Below are 21955 nucleotides of genomic sequence, written 5' to 3'. Positions count from 1 at the left end.
AGAGTAGCCCCTGCTCGCCACAACTAGAGAAAGCCCTTGCGCAGCAATGAAGAACCCAACGCAGCCAAAAATAAATTAATTAATTTAAAAAATTCAGTATCTGCAAAGCACAGTAAAGTGAAGTGCAATAAAGCAAGGTGTGCCTAAATACAAAGATCTGGAAATAGAACACCTCTGAAAGGATACACAAGAGAGATGACAGTGGTTGTCTGAAGGATGGGGAAGTGGATGATATACAGGGGCAAATACTTTCCATGGTATAATTTTTTCATATCTTTGTAATTTTATAGTATGTACACTTTTAGCTATTCCAAAATAAATTTTAAAAATTTGTAAATAATGTCCAAATTGTGCTTCTTATAAAGGAGCTCATAACAGACCAACCCTTTAGCCAAGAACAACTATAAAAGCTGGACGAAATACAAAAGAACTGCTATCTGAAGGCAATGGGAAACAACCAAGACAGCTACGACTTCAGGTCACAAGATCTCTGACACATTTAAGTGAGCCCAACACACTCTGCCACTTTTTCCTTTGAGACCAGGGCTGAGAGGCTGAACAGAGAGCACAGGGCTGGAGACACAAGAACTGGTGAGCAACGATTCCAAGGCAGAGTAGAGGGGTGAGATCCTGGATGGAAGAGAACCATAGAAAAGCAAGCCTGACTTTCTCTACAACTACTCTCCTTGAGACATTTGCCAGTCCCTAAGCTATATGGGGCAAGGGACTGAGAATCCAAGCAGAAAGTGACAGATCAAAGTATAGTCTTGGCAGTCTCTCAATGCTGGGGAATTCAGGGCCCCTCAAGAGGAGGACTAGCCTTTCAGTTAAGATCCCTGAAGGGTAACTTCCTAAGGCTAGGCACAGAACAGAAACAGATGAGCTCTCAGACTAAAACCCAGCCTTAAATCTCAACCCCCACATTGGATCAATCTGAGCTACCCCAACTGTAACCACGTACTGCAAGAAAAGTAAATCCTGTCTGGAGAGACACAACATCATTCAGAGCCACTATTATTTTCCATACACAATATCCGGTATTAAATTAAAAGCCTAGGATGCCATGAAACAGGACCAAAAATCAAGAGAGATTCCAATAACAGTATTCCAATATTGGTATTCTGATATCATGGTTGTCAAAGACAACCAAAATAAATGTTTAATATGGTCCTAATAATAGATGACAAAATGGAGAACTTAACCAGAGAACTCAAATATATTTTTTAAAGTCAAATGGAAAATAAAATAAAATGGAAATTCTAAAACTGAAAAAATTACAATACTGAAGTTAACCAGGGGACATGAGTTTGAGCCCTGGTCTGGGAAGCTCCCACATGCCGTGGAACAACTAGACCCATTCGCCACAACTACTGAGCCTGTGCTCTAGAGCCCGTGAGCCATAATTATGGAGCCCATGTGCCACAACTACTGAAGCCCACTCATCTAGAGCCCATGCTCTGCAACAAGAGAAGCCACCACAATGAGAAGCCCACGCATCATAACGAAGAGTAGGCCCCACTCGCCACAACTAGAGAAAGCCTGCCCGCAAGCCATGAAGACCCAACACAGCCAAAATAAATAAATGTATTTTAAAAAAACAAAAAAAGAATGAAAAAGCCATAGGTTTATGGAACATGGTAAAAATGTCTAATAGAGATACCTAGAGTTCTAGAAGGAAAGGACAGAATGAGGGAGAAACAGCAAAAAGATACTGGCTGAAAATTTCGATCAAGCCATCAATTCAAGAAGCTCTTTGAGTAACACGCAAGGAAACTTCAAAGAAAACTCCTAGGCAAAACTGCTGAAAACCAAAGACAAAAGAAAACCGTAAAAGCAACCAGAGGAGAAAAACACTATTTTAAGAGGAGCAACAACATTATTGTACAACACAGGAAATATGGCCAATATTTTATAATAATTATAAATGGAGTATAACATTTAAAATTGTGAATCACTATATTACACACCTGTAACTTATATAACATTATACAACAACTATACTTCTATAAATAAATAAATAATAAAAGGAGCAACAGTATGTCTTACAGCTGGCATTATGATGGCAGCCCGAGGATAAGGGAACGATACCTACACAGGGCAGAAAGTAAAACCCTGGCAATCTAAAATTCTATATCTGATAAAAAGTGACTTTCAAAACTGAAATCAAAATAAACACACTTCTAGCAATTAGAAATGGAGAGAGTTTAGGGCCAACAGACCTACACAAAAAGCAATATTAAAAGGAATTCATCGAGAAGATGGAAGCACAGCAATGAAGAAGCGGAGAGTAACTAAGAGGGTAAAATATGGGCAAATGCAGGTCATGAATGCTAACTGTAGAAGACTACAACTGTATATAAGACTTCTGTGGGGCTTCAAATATATGCTGAATTAAAATACATTCCAGTCGAATCACTGTTTTACATCCAAAACTAACAAAATATTGTCAATCAACTACACCTCAATTTTTTAAAAACCTGAAATAAATAATATAATAAAATACATTCCGGCAGCCAGAAAGTACAGGGGAGGAGGAATTAAGTGTTGTGTACTTTGGGGTAGATACAAATGATTCATAACTGACATTTACTGACCTCATTTCACTTTTGAAAGACATTTTGATACGTTTTGTGGAATACACATTATTCTTAAGTGCATCAAAACCAATCACATGCTAGGTCAAAAATCAAGTTCCAACAAATTTCAAAGAGCTAAAATCATACAGAGTATGCTCTTTGACCACAGTCGAATTAAACTAAAAATCAATAATAAAAAGATAACTTTTAAACATTCCCCAGATACTTGGAAATTAATTAATGTGTCCCTAAATAGCTTATGGATCAAAGGCATCTCAATGGATTTAGAAAATATAAATTTTAGAATTTAGAAAACTGAACTAAATGACAACAGAAATATGACATATCGAAAGTTGTGCGATAAAGCTAAAGCAATGTAATGAGGGAAATCTATAGCATAATTATGTACATGTTTCAGAAAAAGAAACACTGAAAATTAGTTACATAATTTCCATTTCAAGAAGGTTAAAAAGAACACCAAATTAACCCACATAAAGTAGAAGAAAATGACAAAGTTAGAAGCATAAATTAACAAATTATAGGAATGCACAAAGAACCAAAAAGGTTCTTTTGCACTGAAAAGGCTAAAACATTAATAAACCTTAGTAAGACAGGTTAAGAAAAAATTAAAGAATAAAAGGCACAAATTACCAATATCAGTCATGAAAAAAGGAACACAAATCCCATAGAAAATGACGCATAAGAAGAAAACATAATGAACATTAGGTCAAAATTTTGAAAATTCAGATGAAATGGACAAGTTCTTGAAAAGACAAAAACCTTCCAAAACTCATACAAAATGAAATGAAGAACCTTATATCCTTAGAGGAAATACGCTCATAAAGAAAGCTCCAGGCCCAATAGGGCTCCAACAGTAAATTCTTCTAAACATTAAAGGATTAACCTAAATCTTCCTTAAACTTTTCCAGGGGTTAGAAAGAGGGGACATTTCTCAAATTAATAAGTCTGGCATAACCATGATACCCAAACCTGTCAAGGACATGGAAAGAAAGTGAAAATGGAAAGCCGCTCTCATGTCATAGTCACAAAAGTCCTAAGGAAAATATGAGCAAATTGAAACGCACAGGTGGCAGAATTCCAGCCCTCCTGAGGATGCTAACACTTTTCTCATTCTCAAAGGGATTTATACAGATTCTCCCATTTTACCACCAAATTTATCATCATCTACAACTTCACACACAGGGAAACTGAGGCCCAAAGAGGGGAAGGAACTAGCCCAGGGTCACATTCAGCCTAGAGTCCACTTGATGGACATTTATAGCCACCTGCTGGATCCCAGCAAAGCCTGGCAATGGGCAGTGTGGCCCTCCTCTCCCTGCACCTCCCTTCTGCCTCCCCGGACCCCTCCCTCCCAGGCTAGTGTCTCAGCAGGCAACGCAGAGGAGCAGCAGCACGGCCGGGGCAGGCTCCCGGCGCCCTCCGGCTGCTCCGTGGTGTCCAGGAGGCCTGGAGCACACAGGGGTGGTTCTCTCGGCCAGGCCCCAGGCTCCCTGCGCGGATCCTGCCCGAAGGGGCATTACAAAGGGGGCTCTGTGGCTGCTGCACCCCAGCCTGACCATCACCGGTCCAGCTTCACAGCTTACGAAGCACTTCTGCCTGTGCGTCTCATCGGACCCTCAGGGAACCCTCAGCAAGATGAGTATCAACATCTCCACTGTGGCGTATCAATACCCCCACTTTGCAGAGGAGGAAAGTGAGGCTCTACGGGGTGGGTAACTTGTCTAAATCATCCACACAGAGAGTAACAGATCCAGGGTGAGACACAGGGCCTTCCTCACCACAGCAGGAGGCCCCCGCCAAGCCCTACTGGAAGTGATTGAAGATGTCCTGGATTATACCTGATGAGACAGACAAGATCAACACAGATGGATGCTGAAAACTGAACAGACTGTATAAAAAAGAACTCCCCAGTCTAGCTCCGTGGTGACACATGCATTTTTTTTTAAATGTAGAGAACCCAGAGGGTTTCCTCCACAGCATGAGAGATCCAATGCAAACAAGAACAAAGACAGTACAAAAAGTAGAAATTAAAGAATGCCTTTGAAGGGACCCAATAAAGCCAGTAAAGCTTTATCGAGGATTCTTTAAATATGTTCAAGCCACAGCAACTCCTCGGTAACCACAGGATACAGGGCCGAGGAGAAGCGGACAAACGTGATGGGCCTGTGTCACAATGGAGAGGTCAGGAAGGTTCCCCATCTAAAGCCTGTCTTCTGAAAGAGATGAGTCTGAGGCTCAGCTCAGAAGCTTCTAGATCTCATCGGTAATCAGAGAGAGAAAGAACATCTCAGGACAGACAAAGCTAGGACACATCAGCTAAATGACTCAGGGTGTGCCTTCAAATAGCATTGTCTAGAGAACATGAAGCCCACCAACGTGGCCCCCCTGGCCAAGGGTTCCAGAGTAGCCCCCAAAACCCCACCTGGGTGGCAGGGTCTATGAAAACAGCAATTTCAGTGAGCCACTGAGCCCAGAGCAAATAGCAGCATCTGAACACGAAATGACATGATTCCCAAAGCAGAGAATCATATGTTTTCAACCTACTGAGTTTGTTTGTTCAGGGGACGTCAACCTATGGATAACAGGAAACTGGTGGATGTAATTTCTGAAGACCTTCAAAGAGCATCTGAGATGAATCCAGACCAAAAACTATTTAAAAGACTGAGTCACACGAGAGCGGGGAGTTTCTGCGGCGGATCAGGCTGGAGTACAGCCAGTAAACACAGAGCAGGGACAGCAGGCACTTCTCTCATGGAAAAATGTCAACAGTGGGTTCCCCAGGGGCTGCGCTCGGTTTACATCTTCACAAATGACTTAGCAGGAGAAGGCAATGGGGAGATTGCCCTGGGCACGAAGGAAACCGCCTGTGGGAGGAGGGGTGAGGGGCTGAGAGGCTTCACCCAGAAGGACCTCCGAGACCAGGGGATGGGTCTCCCACCCCGACCCCCACCCCACCGCACCGCAGGGAGAGGAGCCCCGAGCACAGAGTAGGTGAGTCGCACGAATCTGCCCAGGAGGGTGCGGCAGAGGGAGGCAGGAGAGGAATGACACAGCGTGATGCTTTCAGAGAAGAAGAATTCAAACTCCAAGCCCCACGGAGCCCTGGGGTCCCCGCAGCAACTGGGCTCACTCCCTTCCCACAGGCCCCAAGCCCAGGCCCCAGGCCGGCGCTGCCCCAAGGCCGCCCCCGAAGAGCCTCACCTGCTGCTGGCTCTGCTCCTCCAGGTTCATCTTCACCTCCAGCGACTGGCGGGCCTCCAGGAAGGCCTTGCGGTGCTTGCGGTCTGCCATGTAGTAGGACATGAGGCCCGCAACGATGGCACCCAGGTAGAGGAACACATTGGCCAGAATCTGTCTCCGGAGGAGGAGGAGAGGAAAAGACAATGGTCAAGGCCTGTCTTCGGGAGAGGGAGGGAGGAGGTGGGCGGGTGGTCACCACAACCCAACCCCAAGCTGCCCAGTGTCCAGGGAGGTCCCCAGCAGAGACGCTGACCTCGAGGGTGTATTCAGATCCCTGAAGCAGACCCTGCCCCACCGCCACGGATGGGTGAGGGGACTGCTGTTCTCCCCCCCACCTTTTCATGGTAGCGAAGCTGGCCCATCCCGCCCACCTGGGAAGCCCGAGTGGTCCCTCTGTACTCATCCGTTCATTCACTCACTTGTTCAGCCACCACTTACTGTGCCCTTACTTCGTAGGTGCATTTACATACAGTGCTGATTAGCTGGGGAGGAAAGTGAACCAAGCCCAGATCTACTGGCCAGGCGTGTGTAATCCTAACAGCTGCAGGTCACATGCAATGCCACAGGAGACCAGAAGAGGTCCTGGGCTGATTCGGTTGTCGCAGTGCCACCTAACACGTGTGCCGCAGGTTACAGGCTTCTGGGATTCACACGCATCCTCTGAGCCAACACCACCTGCCAGCAGGCGAGAGGGCAGCCAGTACCAGCATCCAGGTCTCGTGAGGAACTGAAGCTACAGGAAGGGGAAGAGGGAGTTCAGGATTTGATGCCTGTCTAGTGAGCTCAGTGCACTGGCACCGAGGGCTTCTTTGGGCATCAAGAGCCTGTTCTCCTATCCCTGGCACCCTGCAGGCTGCCCTAGGTGTCCCTGGTCCCCCACGCACTCCCACAGGTTGCCAGAGGTGCCCTTGGCTCTGGACTTGACATCCAAACCACACCTGATTTCCTGGTGCTTGCTGCTGCTGGCTCCAATCTTTGACCCAACTGGGCCCCATTTGGGGCCGGACCAGGTTCTAATTCCTCCCACTTCTCCAAGACCACTGGCCGTGACTGTTCTCATATAAAGCCTGTTTTCAGGTCTGGTGCCTCCCACTTCCCTGAGGTTGTCCCATGCTTCCTGCCTTGATTTCCTGAGGTCCTGCAGAGGGGGACAGACCCCTCCTCCCAAGGGTATGGTTTCTGAAGCAGAAGTTGGAAGTCGAGAGGCAGGCAGGGAGATAGAAGTTCTTAGTTTCTGGCCCTAGGGAAAGAAAAGATTGGCCCAGCAGAATATAATAAACTCTGGGGTAGGTGAAAAATGCAGCAAAGTTAATTTTAGATTTTTAAACAAGATAGTTTAATAGACAGGCAAGTTAATTCTAACATTAATTTTCCGGGTACTCTTGGTTACGCTGTGTCCCTTCTGACTGTTTTTATGTTTCATCAGGGCTGCTGGTTGATACTAACTGGGAGGACCCACCACCCCCAGCAGAAGCTTCTGGAAGAGTCCGCACTTGGGCACCAGTCTGAGCCCAGGGCGCACTCAACAAAGGCCTGCTGAGCAATGAATTAACGAGTAGGTGAGGTGTGTCTCGGTGCTGGTCATCAAGTCACTGAGTGCAGATTTCACAAGCTTCTTAAATGGCTGGTTTGGGTAACTAACAGCCAGCTGTATTCTTGGGCCCGGGCAGCCCTGATCGCCTACACCATCTGTAGGGCAAACCAGTGATTTCAAAGTCCTGTGGGACATCTTCTCCTGGACCATGACAGCCCATTCCCATCTGAGTGGTATCAGTATGGCCTCAGGCCACTTATTAAACACCTGATGATCTGAAAAGCTGCCAATTTATAATTTACGTGCAGTGAGTCAAAGCACATCACACAGAGCCTCGGGTCTCAAAGCCAGTCTAGCCTGAGGTCCGGGAACCTCCACCAGCCCAGAGGCCACCCTCCTGTGGGGTCCATGTGGCCTTAGAAACCTGCCCAACTCCAAGTTCATGGTGCAGAAGCTGGTCAAGGTCAGGCTGAACCCCCCACATCCTCACTGAGCAGTGACACTCCACCGAAGCCCACTTGGGGTCCAGATACAGCAGTCACCGGGCCAAGGGAGGGACAGGGCTGACAGGGCTGACAGGGCTCGGGGTCCTGGAGGGCGAGGGAGGAGCTGCACATCTGGACCCCACACCTGCCCGTGTAAGCAACTGAACCAGGGGTTCCAGACAAGGCAGGCTGACCTGGGGCCACACTCCTGTCTCTGCTTTGGCCACAACCAGCCTGGGCTGTCACATGGCTGGGGACAGAGCTCCACACTCAGGGGTCTTCCTGACCACCCCATGAGGCTGGATGAGGCAGGCTCTGTATAACATACAGTGCTGACGTCGGGTCAGGAATGACTGTTCAGGGCATCCACCTAAGAAAACCAAACCTGCAGACAGACCATCAGAGAGCAACTCTAGCAGAGAAGTTTCAACCCAAAGAGTAGAAGAGGATTCAGGTTTGGTTCATGCCTGGGGACTGTCTAAACAGGATGTCATTCCTTTTATTGAACTGCACATATTTTAAAGTAAAATCCAGTTTTGCACTGCACCTGTAGGCACAGATGATCTAGAAAGTACGCTCAAGAGGACTCCAGGACTCTGGCATTGCCCCTCGCTAGCCGGGTGGCTGCCAGGTCAAATAAGCTCCCTGAGCTGAGGGAGGGACTGACTCATCTGCTAGGTCCCTCAGGCTGACACTGGTCCTCATCAGACCTCGCTTCTGAGGGCAAAGGTTGGGAGTGGAGACGACCTGGTCCCGAGAGGCCAGGGGAAGGAGAGCAGGTCAGTTCCGGGTTGGCCAGAGAGCCACGCTGCCTCCTGTCCCCTGGGCTTTCCTGGTCCCAGAGGCCTCATCCCCTTCCTGACCTGCACAGCTGCAGGGATGTGGAGGCAAAATGGCCACATCTGGGCCACGCGCTGGAGAGCCAGGGGTCCCGCAGGTGCCCTCCATGCCAGGGAACTCCCTGCCGCCTTCCAGTGAGCACGTCTGTTTCCAGACAATTCTCCTGACAGTCCCAGGCCTCGGGTCTCCTGGAGTTCCCCAATTCTCTCAACTTGCCTCAACTGAAGAAAGGGCCCTCAGTGGCACGGCCTCCAAATCCAGGGCACAAGCCCACCCGGGCGACGCTGCCAAGCCAAGGAGACCTCCAGCCAAGGAAGCAGGGGTCCGCTCCGGGGAGGAAGGCAGGGGATGGAGCAGGTGCTGCACTGCAGCACAGTGCCCGGGGGTGATGCGGGCCCAGAGGTGCACAGGTGAGCGCGGGCTGGCTGAGGGTGTGGGCAGCAGTCTGCACGTGCTCTCAGGTGACCCTGATGTGCAGTCAGGACCAGGAGCCCCTGATTCTGGCCTGTTTCCTCGCCTGTAACATCCCCTCACATCACAACCTGACGTCCTAGACACAGGCACGCACCTCACCCTCCCCATCTCATTTAATCTTCACGAGGCAGGTGATATTATTCCGATCTTACAGGAGAAGGAATTGAGATGAGACAAGCGCTCAAAACTAGAGGATAAGGTTTCTTTCCGCACTCATCTCTTACTAGTCTCTGATGCAAAACCCTACCCTACAAGCACCCCTCATTTACTTTGCATATTTATAGCACCACCTTTCCCCAGAAAGGCTATTAGACATCTTTCAAAATTAAAATTAAATTGCCACCTAGATACCAGCCCTAAAGCACTCATTGTGAGCGGCTCGAATTTTTAATCTGAAACAAAGTAGTACGTCTACAGATTTCCACAACTTCCATACCCATGGGTGGTCATTAGCTCCCGGCTCTGAAATTCCTAAATTACCTGTTTCATGTTTATAAATGTAAGTGTGTCTCCCTTAGCAAAAGGGATGTGCTTTTCCAACCATGCCTGGAAAAAACGAGTTGTGGTCCTTCAGCCGTGAGCCCCCCACAGCGAGGCACCGAGGAATCAGTGGTGAGCGAGATGCCGTCTGGGAGCCCAGGAGGCCAGCACTGCCACAGAAGGTCCGGGTCCAGGGGAGGCCACGATGACAGGTGAAGGGGGCGCCTGTCATCTCTCCAACACATCTGTTACTACGGCCTCTCGTTTCAGTTTAAGAGCTGCACACCCAGCAAGAACTTCGGCCGCCAGGAAAGCGTGAACCCTAGAGAGAATCTGAAATGTCTCTCTCACGTGACTGTGACAAATGGGCTCCTCCAAGCTGACCCTTGAGCTCTGCAGGCCTGGGATGAATTTCCTGGTGCTTCCACCTCAGTGAGGGGGGAAAGGCTTCCTTGTCAGAACTCACCTCTTCTCCTTCCAGAACTGCCTTCCCTGCACCCACCGCTGGGAAAATATACCCCCCACCCCCCCCCCCCCAACACCCCAGCCACACCCGGACCACCTGGCAGGCCCTCTGCCTGCTCAGCCTCCCACCGCCCTTCCTCCCTCTCCACCCCTTCCCCATCCTCCTCACACACGGTTCTGTCCCCTCTCTAACAGGCAGGGCACCTGGTAAGGCAGGCGCTGCTGTCCTCCTCACCCCTGCGTCCCCCGAGCCCACCCCAGGCCTCACCCAGCACCTGCGCTCAGAAACCAACGGCTGTTGGGCTGCACGGACCAGGTAATGAAACCACGTCACAGACGCGCCCCTCACCCGACCCCTTCAGCCTCTGGCCGGCAGACAAGCAGACAAGAAACCACAGAAAGCCAACCTCTGGCCCCCACCACCTGCCTGGGAGCCAGCCTTCTAATTAACACCCCACCCGCTGCACCCCACCGTCCCCCAGCCCACCCTAAGGACAGAGAGGAGCGGGGCTCGGTCACTCCCCCAGGTCAGTGCAGACCCCCAGGACAGCAGGTGGGGGGCAGTCCAGGAAACATCCAGAGTATGAGGCAGAGCATGCACAGCGGTGAGAGAAGAGCAGGGACGGGCGGCAGGCTCGCAGTCATCCAGGAAGAGGTGAGGTGGCTTCACACACGTGCCAGAGAAAGAAGGGGTCTTGGAACCATGACGACAGGCTTTGATAGCACGGCCAGGGAACGAGCGTGACCCGAAGGCTTCTGCCCTCTATCCTCATCCAAACAACGTCTTTGGAGAGCTCCAGCTCCACATTCCAGTTTTGAAAATCAGCAGGACCCCCAGTGCACAGACCCTCCCCCCAGCTCTTCCCAGGGGTCCTGGGCTGGCGGCGGCAGCACCGCGACCTGGCCGCCCACACTAGATGGGCAATGCCTGAGAAGCCCTGCCCCGGGTGCCATCGAGGTCACCTCTTCGTGCCCCCGCGGCCTCCTTTAGACTGGGCAGCAGTCCCATTTCAAAAGAATTGTTCTTTTTTTCTTTGAAGCACAAGATTTTTAAAATAATGAGCACAATGAATGACTCTCCCAAGTGGGTAAACATTCAGACTAAAGCTTCATCTAACCCACGACAGCTGGATGAAGTGTTTATAATACACCCTAGCTCAGAAATGCAACCGTGAGAAAATTCCTTTACAAAATCCTTGCTCTTGGAATCTGGTGAGTCACAATGTCCTGCACATTTTCTAACAGCACACAGGGACAGGGGCTGCTCTAAGCGGGGCTTGAAAATGGAAGTCACCCCATCAGAGGCAGAGTGGTGGCTCAAGTGCCTAGGCTGATCTCTCCCTATAAGCTCACGTCAGCCTGCAGATTCCAGAACATTCCCAAACGGGGGAGACGAGACCAAAGCAGAGACAGCAGCTCTGGGGTGTCAGTGTCCATGTCAGCTGCCTTCAAGACCTTGTGATGCTGTGCTGCTGGGGGAAGGCCTCCGTTCGTTACAGCTAACTTAGATGTTTTGGGAAAAATCTCTCCACGGAGCTGCAGGGCAGGAAGGAGCAGGGGAGAAGGCACCTCTGAAGGCAACCAGCCTCCCCAACCTAAGGAAGACAAGCCAGAGTCTGCAGTGGCAGCCACACAGTGACCATGGGGTCCCCACCTGTGGAGCCATGCTCCCTGAAGATCCTTGGAAGGGCCTACTGGTGGGTGAACCCATGGCAAAGAGGTTGGGCCATGCAACCACACAGACCTCCCACACCACCAGCAGGCTGTGTGGCCTGGAGCAAGTCACTTAATCTCTTTGAGACTTGGCTTCCTCATCCTCACCGTAACCCTGAAGGCTGTTCCATTAAGATGAAAAGAGAGGACTTCCTAGGTGGTGCAGTGGCTAAAAATCTGTCTGTCAATGTAGGGGCCACAGGTTCAATCCCTGGTCCAGGAAGATCCCACATGCCACAGAGCAGCTAAGCCCATGTGCCACAACTATTGAGCCCACGTGCCACAACTAGTGAAGCCTGCGTGCCTAGAGCCTGTGCACTGCAACAAAATAAGCCACCTTGATGAGAGGCTTGTGCACCACAATGAAGACAGTCCCCACTCACCACAACTAGAGAAAGCCCATGTGCAGCAACGAAGACCCAATGCAGCAAATAAATTAATTTAAAAAATGTTGAAATCAAAATATTTTTAAAAAAAAGCTTCATAAAAAAAAAAAGATTAAAAGAGAGATTCTAGACAACACCACCTAACAGAGGGCTTGGCACAAAATATGTTCTTAATGACATTTTTTTTTCTTTTCTTCCAGAGAGGAGAAGGAAAATTGGTACCTAATAATAATACTTTAATGAAGTTTTACAAGAGACTTCACATTCATTATCTGATTTGTTTGTCACAACAGCCAAATTTTTCTTATTCTTGTTTTGTAGAAGAAGAGACTTGAAGCCCAGAGAAATTAGGTTATGAGTCCATGGTCTCCCAGCAATGCTGAAACTGGAACCCAGATCTTCTTCCTCTTTTTTCTCCCTTCTACAAGCACAGTGTCTAAATTTTTTAAGACATTAAAAAACTCTGTCTCAGCCCAGAGGACTGAACATCAGAAGTCAGCCTGATCAGGCATGTGTGGCCTTGGGGCAGGTCCATCACTGCTTTCCTGCCCAGCAAACACACCACCCAAACACGAGTCCAGGGTCCCTTTCCCTACGTTACTGTCTCCTTAGCTGAGTTGTGATGAGGGTCAGCAGATACCGGGCAAAGTCCATGGTGCTGGGGGTCCCCAGGGAGCACAGGGCCCAGTGAGGATCTGGAACATCTACGCGGGTGGGGAGGTCTGCAGACAGTGGCATGATGCCCCCCTGCTGCCCCGGAGCAAACTCCAGCATCCCTGTGCCAAGAGATGACTGGTTCTCCAGTAAATATGACCCTACTCAACACAACGCAAGGTTCAAGCCTCAGGGCACCGTGATATGCCCTTCCCAAGCTGGGCATGTGTCAAGTTTATACTACGTGCCTTAAAAGGATTTCCAGAAGCTTCCTATTTGGTTAATAGCTTGAATATGCCTATGCTAAAAGATTTTCAATGTTCACCCTCTTCCAAAACAAAGATGACTTCCAGGATAGGCATTCGGCCATCTCGACATGTGACACAAGGTCCGTCATGACCTGCTGTGTGGCCAGAACAGCTTCCCAGGTTGTACACTGCACACCCGCAGAGGGACCACTCCAGACTCAGACATGATGGCTCCGCCAGAGACGTGGAACGTGGAAGCTCTGACCACTGGCCCCTAGTGCCACTCTTATATCTGGCTGCTGCCACCAGGCTCCCCTCATTTCAGCCACACTGGGCATCTCTCCAGTCCTCTAACAAGCTGTGCTACTTCAGGGCTCTATAGCTCTAAACTGAACATCCTGCCCTTGCTGCCCACGCCCCACCCCACCCCCCAACAGAGGGCCACATTTTGTAATGATGCCCTGATGTAACCAAGTCAAGCACAAGCACACAGCACCCACCTGGCCCTTCGTTATCCCTCAGAAACTGTTCGTTGTTGTTACTATTTGAAAATTACCTGGACTTCCCTGGTGGCGCCGTGTTTAAGAATCCGCCTGCCAATACAGGTGACGTGGGTTCAATCCCTGGGCCAGGAAGATCCCACATGCCACAGAGCAGCGAAGCCTGTGTGCCACAACTACTGAGTCTGTGCTCTAGAGCCTATGAGGCACAACTACCGAGTCTGTGTGCCACAACTACTGAAGCTTGTGTGCCTAGAGCCCATGCTTTGCAACAAGAGAAGCCACCGTAATGAGAAGCCAGCGCACTGCAATAAAGAGTAGCCCCCACTCGCTGCAACTAGAGAAAGCCTGTGTGCAGCAACAAAACCCAACACAGCCAATAAATAAATTTTTTAAAAAAAGATTACCTCCAGCACCCCTCCCTGATTCCCAGACAGAACCAACCATCCTCCATCCATCCATGCATTCACAGATTTAGTGAATGCCCACCCTATGCCAGGGAGGTGCTTGGCATTTAGCAGTGAATGGGGCAGAAAAAGGCCCTGCTGTCATGGGGCTGATGATCTGGTAACAACAGACAAATAAGGAATAAGTCATTCAACAGTAAGAGTATAAAATTCAGCAGACAATAAAAATGATAAAGTGTGGCTGCTTTAGACTGAGTGAGGGAGACTGCTGGCCCCGATCCTCACTCCCCTGTAAAGCACTGTTCAGCCACACCCTCGCCACAGCCTCACGGACCGCGATGTGTTCCTCCCTTCTGCCGACTCGGTGTGATTTGCTCTGGCCAAATGGATGTCCCTGCATATGACAGAAGCAGCTTTTTGGAAAACACCTGCCTTCCCCTTGTGCTTCTGCTGTCACCATGAGAACAGCATGCACCAGACGTTCACAGCAGAATGAGAGACCCTCGGAGCAGAACTAAACGCAAGCTGCAGCTTGTAGCCAGACCCAACTGAGCCCCGCCTAGATCAGCCACACCCCAGCCAACCCACACACGTGTGAGCGAGAAATGTGTGGTCGTGAGCCACTGAGTTCTGAGCTGTTTGTTATGAAGTATTAGATGAAAACAGCTGACTGTGGTTAGGTGGTTAGGACAGGTCTCCCTGAAGCAGTGTCACTTAAACTGAGATAGGAATGACAAAAAAGACCCAGTCAAAGGAAAAACCAGAAGAAAGAGCCTCCTGGATGGAGAATATATTGGTGCAAAGGCTCTCTTTCCCATGAGAATCCTCCTCCCACCCACCTCTGATGCATCGGCAAGTACCGCCCGACAAGGACGCTAGGAGCACCTGAGGTCAGGGTGTGTCTCTTACTCACATCTGCAGTCCCGAGGCCAGGCACAGAGCAAAAGTTAACTGCAAGAATGGCTAGAGCAGAAAGAAGCTGAAAGAACAGTCCATTGTCTACTGAGGCGTCCCCTTTATACGAGAGCCAAGGTCTAGCTGCAGAAAGCCTGCAGCAGAAGTTCTCAGCTGGGGTGGGGTTGTGGTGGTGGCGATCTGGGCCCCTGGGGACCACTTGGCAACGTGTCTGGGGACGTTTTTGATTGTCACAACTAGAGGGGAGGGTGCTCCTGGCACCTACTGGGTGGAGACCAGGGGTGCTGCTGAACACCCTGCAGTGCCCAGGGCAGTCCCCCCAGTGAGGAGCTGTACGGCCACAGGTCTGAGGTCGAGAAACCCGGGCCCAGGGCAACGCCTCCTTCCTTTTTGATTCCTGAGTCTTCACTTCAAACTTTCTTAAGCTTTCGGAATAAAGAACAAGGAGCTCTTAGGACAAAGATGGAACAGGAAGATTTATTTTTATATCAATCATAGACCTCGTGGGCTAAGAGGAGAACGCTACTGATATCTGCTGAACGTGAGGACACAGTAGCTTGATAAATGCTCCCACGATGGAAGGAAGGCCCGAATCACAGGGGTGGAGACGACTGAGACCAGAGAAGGCCACCTGGTCCGTCTCCCTGGCGGAGCAGAGGCAGGAATGAACGTCTCACAGGTGGGCATCTAATACTTACCAAGGGATTTATTCACTTGAAGTCTGTGGACCAGGTGAGGAGGAGTCAGTGAACCCCTACAATTAGGGGCAAAGTGTTTTGCCCTTTTCTGGGGAGCAAAGTTCACTGCTTTCACCAGTTTCTCCAAAGAGTCTGTTAGCCCAGATGATTAAGAATCACAAAACGAATCCAAAGCTCCCCGTCTCCACTTGCAGCTTCATGGCGGAAACAGAAAACATCAGGACACAGCCCTTTGTGTCTCTTCTCACACGTGTGACCCCGTTAGTCACCTTGGTCTTTTTCTGCAGGCCAAATACTTCCCCTTCTACTTAACGGAATCTGTTTTAAAATGGTTAATCAGTTTGGCTTCAGATTTTTTTTATCTCAACCCTCCTGAGTTCTCGCTGAGTGGTGGACCCCACGTTAGGTCCTGGAGAGTGAAGAAGAACCTCAAGAATTGAAGTCTCCTGGAGGTAAAGAAGCTACAGGAAACGGGGGGGAGCATACATTGATTCTGAGGGAGAGGAGGACAGGTTGGCAAAGGTGTTAGTTTCTACTGTAAAGCAAAGTGATTTAGTTATACACATATATATTCTTTTTTATATTCTTTTCCATTATAGTTTATCACAGGGCATTGAATATAGTTCGTTCCATGCGCTATACGATAGGCCCCAAGAGGGAGTAAAACGGGCTGGACACACTCAATTGCAGGTTTTCACACATACTGACAACATGGAGCGTTTACATATATATTAATATATGGATGGTGGATGATAAAAGCAATTTAAACCAATTTCTCACTGAGGACCACTGTTAAATAAAGGAAAGGCAAAAACTAATAAACTATATGCTTATGGGAGTCACCAGAACAATGAAAGGGTTCCACGCTGTCTGCTCTGGTCTTGTCACCTCTAAGTAATCCTACCTGCAATTAGTGCAGAGGTCCTGACCTTCTGGAATTGTCTTCGAGTGAACTTGAGAATAAATGTACCAGCCCAGAGCTACATACAATCTGGAGACAGAAGAGTGCTAGAATCTCAGCAGTATGATCATCACACAAACTTAGCAAAACGAGAAAGGGATCCCCGATTTCACAAGCACACTGGAACCCCTGCACACACAGCCACGGAACAGAGCAGACTCGGGGTTCCGAGGTCTCCATACCTCTCAATTCAAGATGCCTCAGAGCTTGAGAGTAAGACTTTTCGCAGACTCTCAGCTGCAGAAACCAGCGTCACAGCTTTTTCTTTGGGGATTCGATTCCCTCTCTTCTCTCCCTGAGTGCTTCTGAGGATTACTCAGCATCCCTCAGCCCTGCAGCCTCTCAGGGCCTGCCTGGAGACATCCAGGATGTGGTTTTTTAGTCACTGGTTCTGACTTGACCCTTCAGTGCTTATTCCTTAGTTGCTATTTCTCTAGTTTCTGATCCAGGTGTGTTGGCATCCCGAGGGTAACTGATTAAGACACAGGAATCTAAATTTCACACCCTCCCATGTGATTCTCTTTTATTCATTGTGCTAGGTGGTATAAAACAAAGCCAAGATCCTCAAACCTTCCTGGTTCGTGAAACCAAACTATAAACGTTTGTGATTGCTTTACGTCATCTCCCTATGCCTACTGCCTATTTTTTTTTACGCCCATTTTTTTCTTTCCTTTTCTAACAATCTTCTGATCCTTTGGCGCACCCTCACCTTGAGTAACTACTGTACTTCCTCACCGTCCTTCCTTGTCTGACGACATCTCTTCCATACGTTCAAAGCCACATCCGCTGAGATGATTTCCATCTGTTAATGCCGTATCACGTGTCCTACATTGAATTCAGTTCCCTGGTTTTCCAATTCAGATTTTAAGTCGTTTTCTAGGTTTCCTTCTCATTGTCCCAACCCTTTCTCCCACTGCCCCCCATCGGCCTGCTACTGGCAGAGCTAGCATACGCTCACCACCAGAGACTGACCTGGGAGGAACCCAGTCCTCTCCAGGCACCATCTCAGTCACATGACACACAAAGACTTTCAAGTTCCACAGTTCAAATTTAAAGGCCTGGCAAACTATCACTGCTCCTAAACTGCTTCAGCCTCAACTGTCTTGAACGAGCACCATCTGAGTGTGCGCCCCTGCCCCTCCCTTAGTGGCTCCCACCCTTGACAGCACCTGAGAATCACCTGGGGGCCATGTCCGGGCAGCATCCCAAAACAGTGAAACCTGAGGCGCAGATACGGGCATCATTAAAAAGCTCCCAGGTGACCATGCACGTGTAGCCCAGGGTCAGTGGGAACACCCAAGCCTGTCACAGTCTCCCCAGCCAGCCCCACGCTGACGGTCCCATTTCTGCCCGCCAAGCATTGGGGCCACAGCTCCCCTGACTGTGCACCTCATGTAACAGCACCCAGCCCCAAGTATGTCCACGGAACCCTTTGTGGACTGTCTGAACAGGCGCCAGCCGGCTCTCCCTATCGCGGGTGTTCCTTTCCACACCTCCCGTGGGCCACTCACTCCGTCTGGTCTTTCCGGGTCTTCCTCATCGTCCTCCTCCTGCCGTCACCTGGCCCAAACCCTCAGCTCCCAGAGGGCTGGGCACAGACTCATTTCCCTGACCCTTCTCTGGTCCTGCTAATTTGCCCCTTGGTATCACATTAATCTTCCAAATGACCCTTTTGCAAGTTCCACCTCCTGCTCAAAACACCTCAAAAGCTGCCAATTTTCCAAAAGAAAGTTCAAAATCCTCATCCTGGCACTCAGGTCCTATATATTCTGGGCCCTGCGATCTTCTCTAAGTATCTCCCATAGTCCCCTGATGTAAACCATCTGCTTTAGCCAAGATGACACCCCCAACATTGTCACCCGGCAGGCACTCCTGACCTCAGCACGTCACAGCCCACATTCCAAGGACCCTCACACTCTTCTACCCAAGTACGTGGGGAGGAAGCTTCACCTCTTCCCTTGCTGGGGCATGTGGCTTTTGCATTCTATTCCATAAAAATCCATGTTTGTATTACTAAGATTTTTTCGGCCATGCCATGTGGCATGTGTGATCTTAGTTCCCTGACCAGGGATGGAACCCGTGCACCCAGCAGTGAAAGCATGGAGTCCTAACCACCGGACAGCCAGGGAAGTCCCTGTATGACTATTTTTAAATGTCTTAAAATGTTTGCCTTTGAGTAAAACACACGAGTCTGTCAGTTATGTTACACGCTCCACTAGGGCAGGGACAAGATCTGTTCTCATCACCACTGTGTCCCCAGCACTGGACAAAAACACCTGGCACATACTAGGCACTCAGTGACTACTGGGCGAAGGAATGAATAGTGGGGGAAGGAGGAAAGGAGGGAGAGCATGAAGGAAGAGAGGGAGAAAAGGAAAGAGGTGGGAAGGGAGGGGCAGAGGGAGGGATGATGGAACCACTGATGCCATAGTTACCCTGAGGCCTCAAGCACTCCACTGCAGCCCCCAACACGAGAGGCGCCCCACCTGAACCAGGCCCCGAACCTCACTGCCCACCACCTTCTGCCCTTCCCTCAAAATCTAGCTAAACCCTGCCCTCCCCGCAGAGCCTTCCCAGACGGCCCCACCCCTGAGCAATCACATTCTCTTCGTGTTTCTCCTCTAGTTTCTTAAAGAGGAAATAAGTGCAAGATAAGTCATTAAGAGGAAAAAAAAAAAAGTTTAAATACACAGCCACACTCTGATCTCTTTTTCAGAGCAGAAACGAAATAGGGCAGGAGCAGAAACACCAAAAGTCAACAGTGGTTATCATGCAGGGGAGGCGGGTTTAGGATGATTTCTGTGCTCTTCTTTTCGCCTCCTCTTTCTGCAGTGAATCTCTCTGTGCAGAGACAAGAAAGACAAAGGGCACCACCTGAAGTTTCTATTGTTCCTTCCACGCGCTTGGAACACCCTGACAGTCAGCAGACAGTCAGAAGACTCCTCTTTTTGGAAACTCCCTCCTCGCACTCAGAGACCCACAGGAAATACCCCACAGTGGGCAGCCCCACCCCAGAGCCACTGAGAACCTCCCCTGCACACCTGTTTCTATGGGACACGCCTCGCCTCCCACCAGATTTCTCAAAGGGCCAGCTGGGAAGATAAACCTTCCAACAGTCTTCAGACAAGACCTGGGCGCAGCATCCAACGGCCTTGCCCTCTGCCCTCCCACTCTGCTCGGTGAAACGTGGGAATTCGGAACCACAGGCCCGCAGCCACCAGGAGTGGAGGGAGAGGCCTCCACCCTGGACCCAAGCCGCCCAGCCAATCGTCTGTCACTCGTCATTCAGTGCCAACACGTGCAAAGGACGCACTCTCCTCATAAGCTGGAGCTGGCTCAGGTTATCCCCACAGAATCACCGTCTCCCCGTGCCCATGAGCCTTCCCTGGGGACAGGCAGGGGCGCGTCCAGCTGGCAGGGCGGCTGCAATCAGTCGTGAGTGGGTCCACGTGGAGTAATGGCTGCGGGCATAGAGGGCCTCTCGTCACCAACCTCACAGTCCCTCACAAACAATGCCACACGGCTCACGTGGTCTAAGTTCTCCTTTGGACCGGGTTTTCTTCCTCTTCCCTCAAATGCTTTGTCCACCGTGAGTGCCACCACCGTCCTTTCCCTCAGAGACCGGCCACCCAGCGGTCAGGGATTGTCTCACCCTGGGAACACACATATCCCAGGCTTCCAGAAGAGCTTTAAAACCATCCCCCGGCTTCCTGAGACGTTCCCAACTTTAACAGTATTTCCTTTTGGTTTTCGGTGAATTTTCCCACTCATCGGCCTTACACCTTTGACACACAAGAGACCAGATCTTCTCCCCACCTGAGTGGAGGACTGAGGCCCGTCACTGGCATCGCCGGGGGTCTGCCCGCAGCGGCCTCTGAGTCTCCCCCAGCTCACGCCCGGTGCCACACTTCCTGTGGCATCCTTCCTCTGTGGGCCCCCGAGGATCATCTGTCCCAACCCCTCCCAAATACACACACACACACACACACCCCACACACACACCCCATCTCTCAGTATGGTAAACACTCGGGGACAGTAAAACACAGCGGTTAGAAACTGGGCTTGAATTCCAACTCCACCACCACTGGCTGTGGCCTTGGGCAGTGTAACCACTGCTCTAAGCCTGCTCCCTTCTCTAGGAAATGAGAATAACGTGTTCCTACCTCAGGGTGGGTTTGAGAATTCACGGAGACGATGCCTGTAACGCACCTGGCGCAGTGCTGTGCCGGGCACACAGCAAGTTCTTAGCAAGTGTCAGCTACTATGACGAGGTGTATTATAAATTCCCAATATTACTACCAAACTCCATTCCCAGGTCTCCAGCTCTCTTCATCTCCTTTAACACGTCTTATCAGCACCTGGGGAGGCGATAAGTACCGACGGCTCCCAAACTTGTTCTAGTGTTCTACCCTCAGACGTTCTGCTTTAGTGTGTCTGGAGGAGGGCCAGGAATCTGCATTCTGAAAAGCGCTCCTCCCCCACCCAGGACATTCCAATGCCACCAGTCCTACAACCTGCCTGCTGCATTTTACTTATTAAATGCGACTGTGTCCCTTGGTGTTGTCCTATAAGGTTCATCCTGATGTGAACTCATGTTGTCCGCCGGTACGGCTCTCCACTGTTTTCCTGCTGCCACGGCCCTCCCCCGTTGCCTGTCGGCGCTCCTCGAGTCCACTGCGTGCCGGCTGCAAGGCTGGCGGTGCAGCTCCATCCCAGGACCCTGCTCCCAGCTGAAGAGCTCAGTCCCTCTCCTGTCCCTCCGCCCGATTCCACCTGGGAAGCCCCTCGTGGCAATGCCAGCAGCTGCCAGAGCCAACTGCCCAGGCCGTTCTTTTCAAGCACTTCCCCAGCCCACACTGCTGCCTGCTGTCTGGGGACACCAGTAAACCCTGAGCCAGTCATCAAGCAGTCCTCCTCCAGCCCCTACAACGGGAGGCAGAGGGACACCATGCAGTGAGCACTGGCTTCGGAGCCAGACAAGTTCCTACGTTATCATTCCTTAGCAGGTCCCCTAAAACTTCCCTCTTCCATCTCCACACAAGGAAAATAAAGCTAACAGCTTCAACTTACCTCCATTTAAGAAAGCTTTGCCCATCCCAAGGAAATCACAATGATTTTCTCCTATGCGTTATTCTAGAAGTTTTATAGTTTAAGTCTTACTATCATCTATTTCAAGTTAATTTTTGTATGTGGGATAAGGTAAGGATTACGTTTTTTCTCCCCATATGGATATCTGATTAGTCCAGCACCGTTTGCTGAAAGATTATCCTTTTTCCGCTGAATTACCGTGATACTTTTGTTGAACATTACTTGATCACAGATGTGTGTGTTAATTCCTGGACTTTATTTAGATTCATT

At 49.9% G+C, this 21955-nt stretch overlaps 1 protein-coding gene across 3 annotated transcripts in view; it reads right to left on the bottom strand.

The window, feature by feature from the left end:
• Positions 1–21955, bottom strand: part of ADCY3 (adenylate cyclase 3) — a 90867-nt gene that overhangs the window by 40696 nt on the left and 28216 nt on the right. For all 3 annotated transcript variants that reach the window (XM_057741117.1, XM_057741119.1, XM_057741118.1), the window contains exon 3: positions 5799–5948. In XM_057741117.1, the coding sequence (XP_057597100.1) occupies positions 5799–5948 (150 nt within the window). The remainder of the gene's footprint in view (positions 1–5798; positions 5949–21955) is intronic.

Source organism: Hippopotamus amphibius, chromosome 7, assembly GCF_030028045.1.
Source record: "Hippopotamus amphibius kiboko isolate mHipAmp2 chromosome 7, mHipAmp2.hap2, whole genome shotgun sequence".
In the NCBI taxonomy this organism is placed as follows: domain Eukaryota; kingdom Metazoa; phylum Chordata; class Mammalia; order Artiodactyla; family Hippopotamidae; genus Hippopotamus; species Hippopotamus amphibius.
Note: the sequence above shows the minus strand (reverse complement) of the source record. Positions and strands in the feature narration are given on the sequence as shown.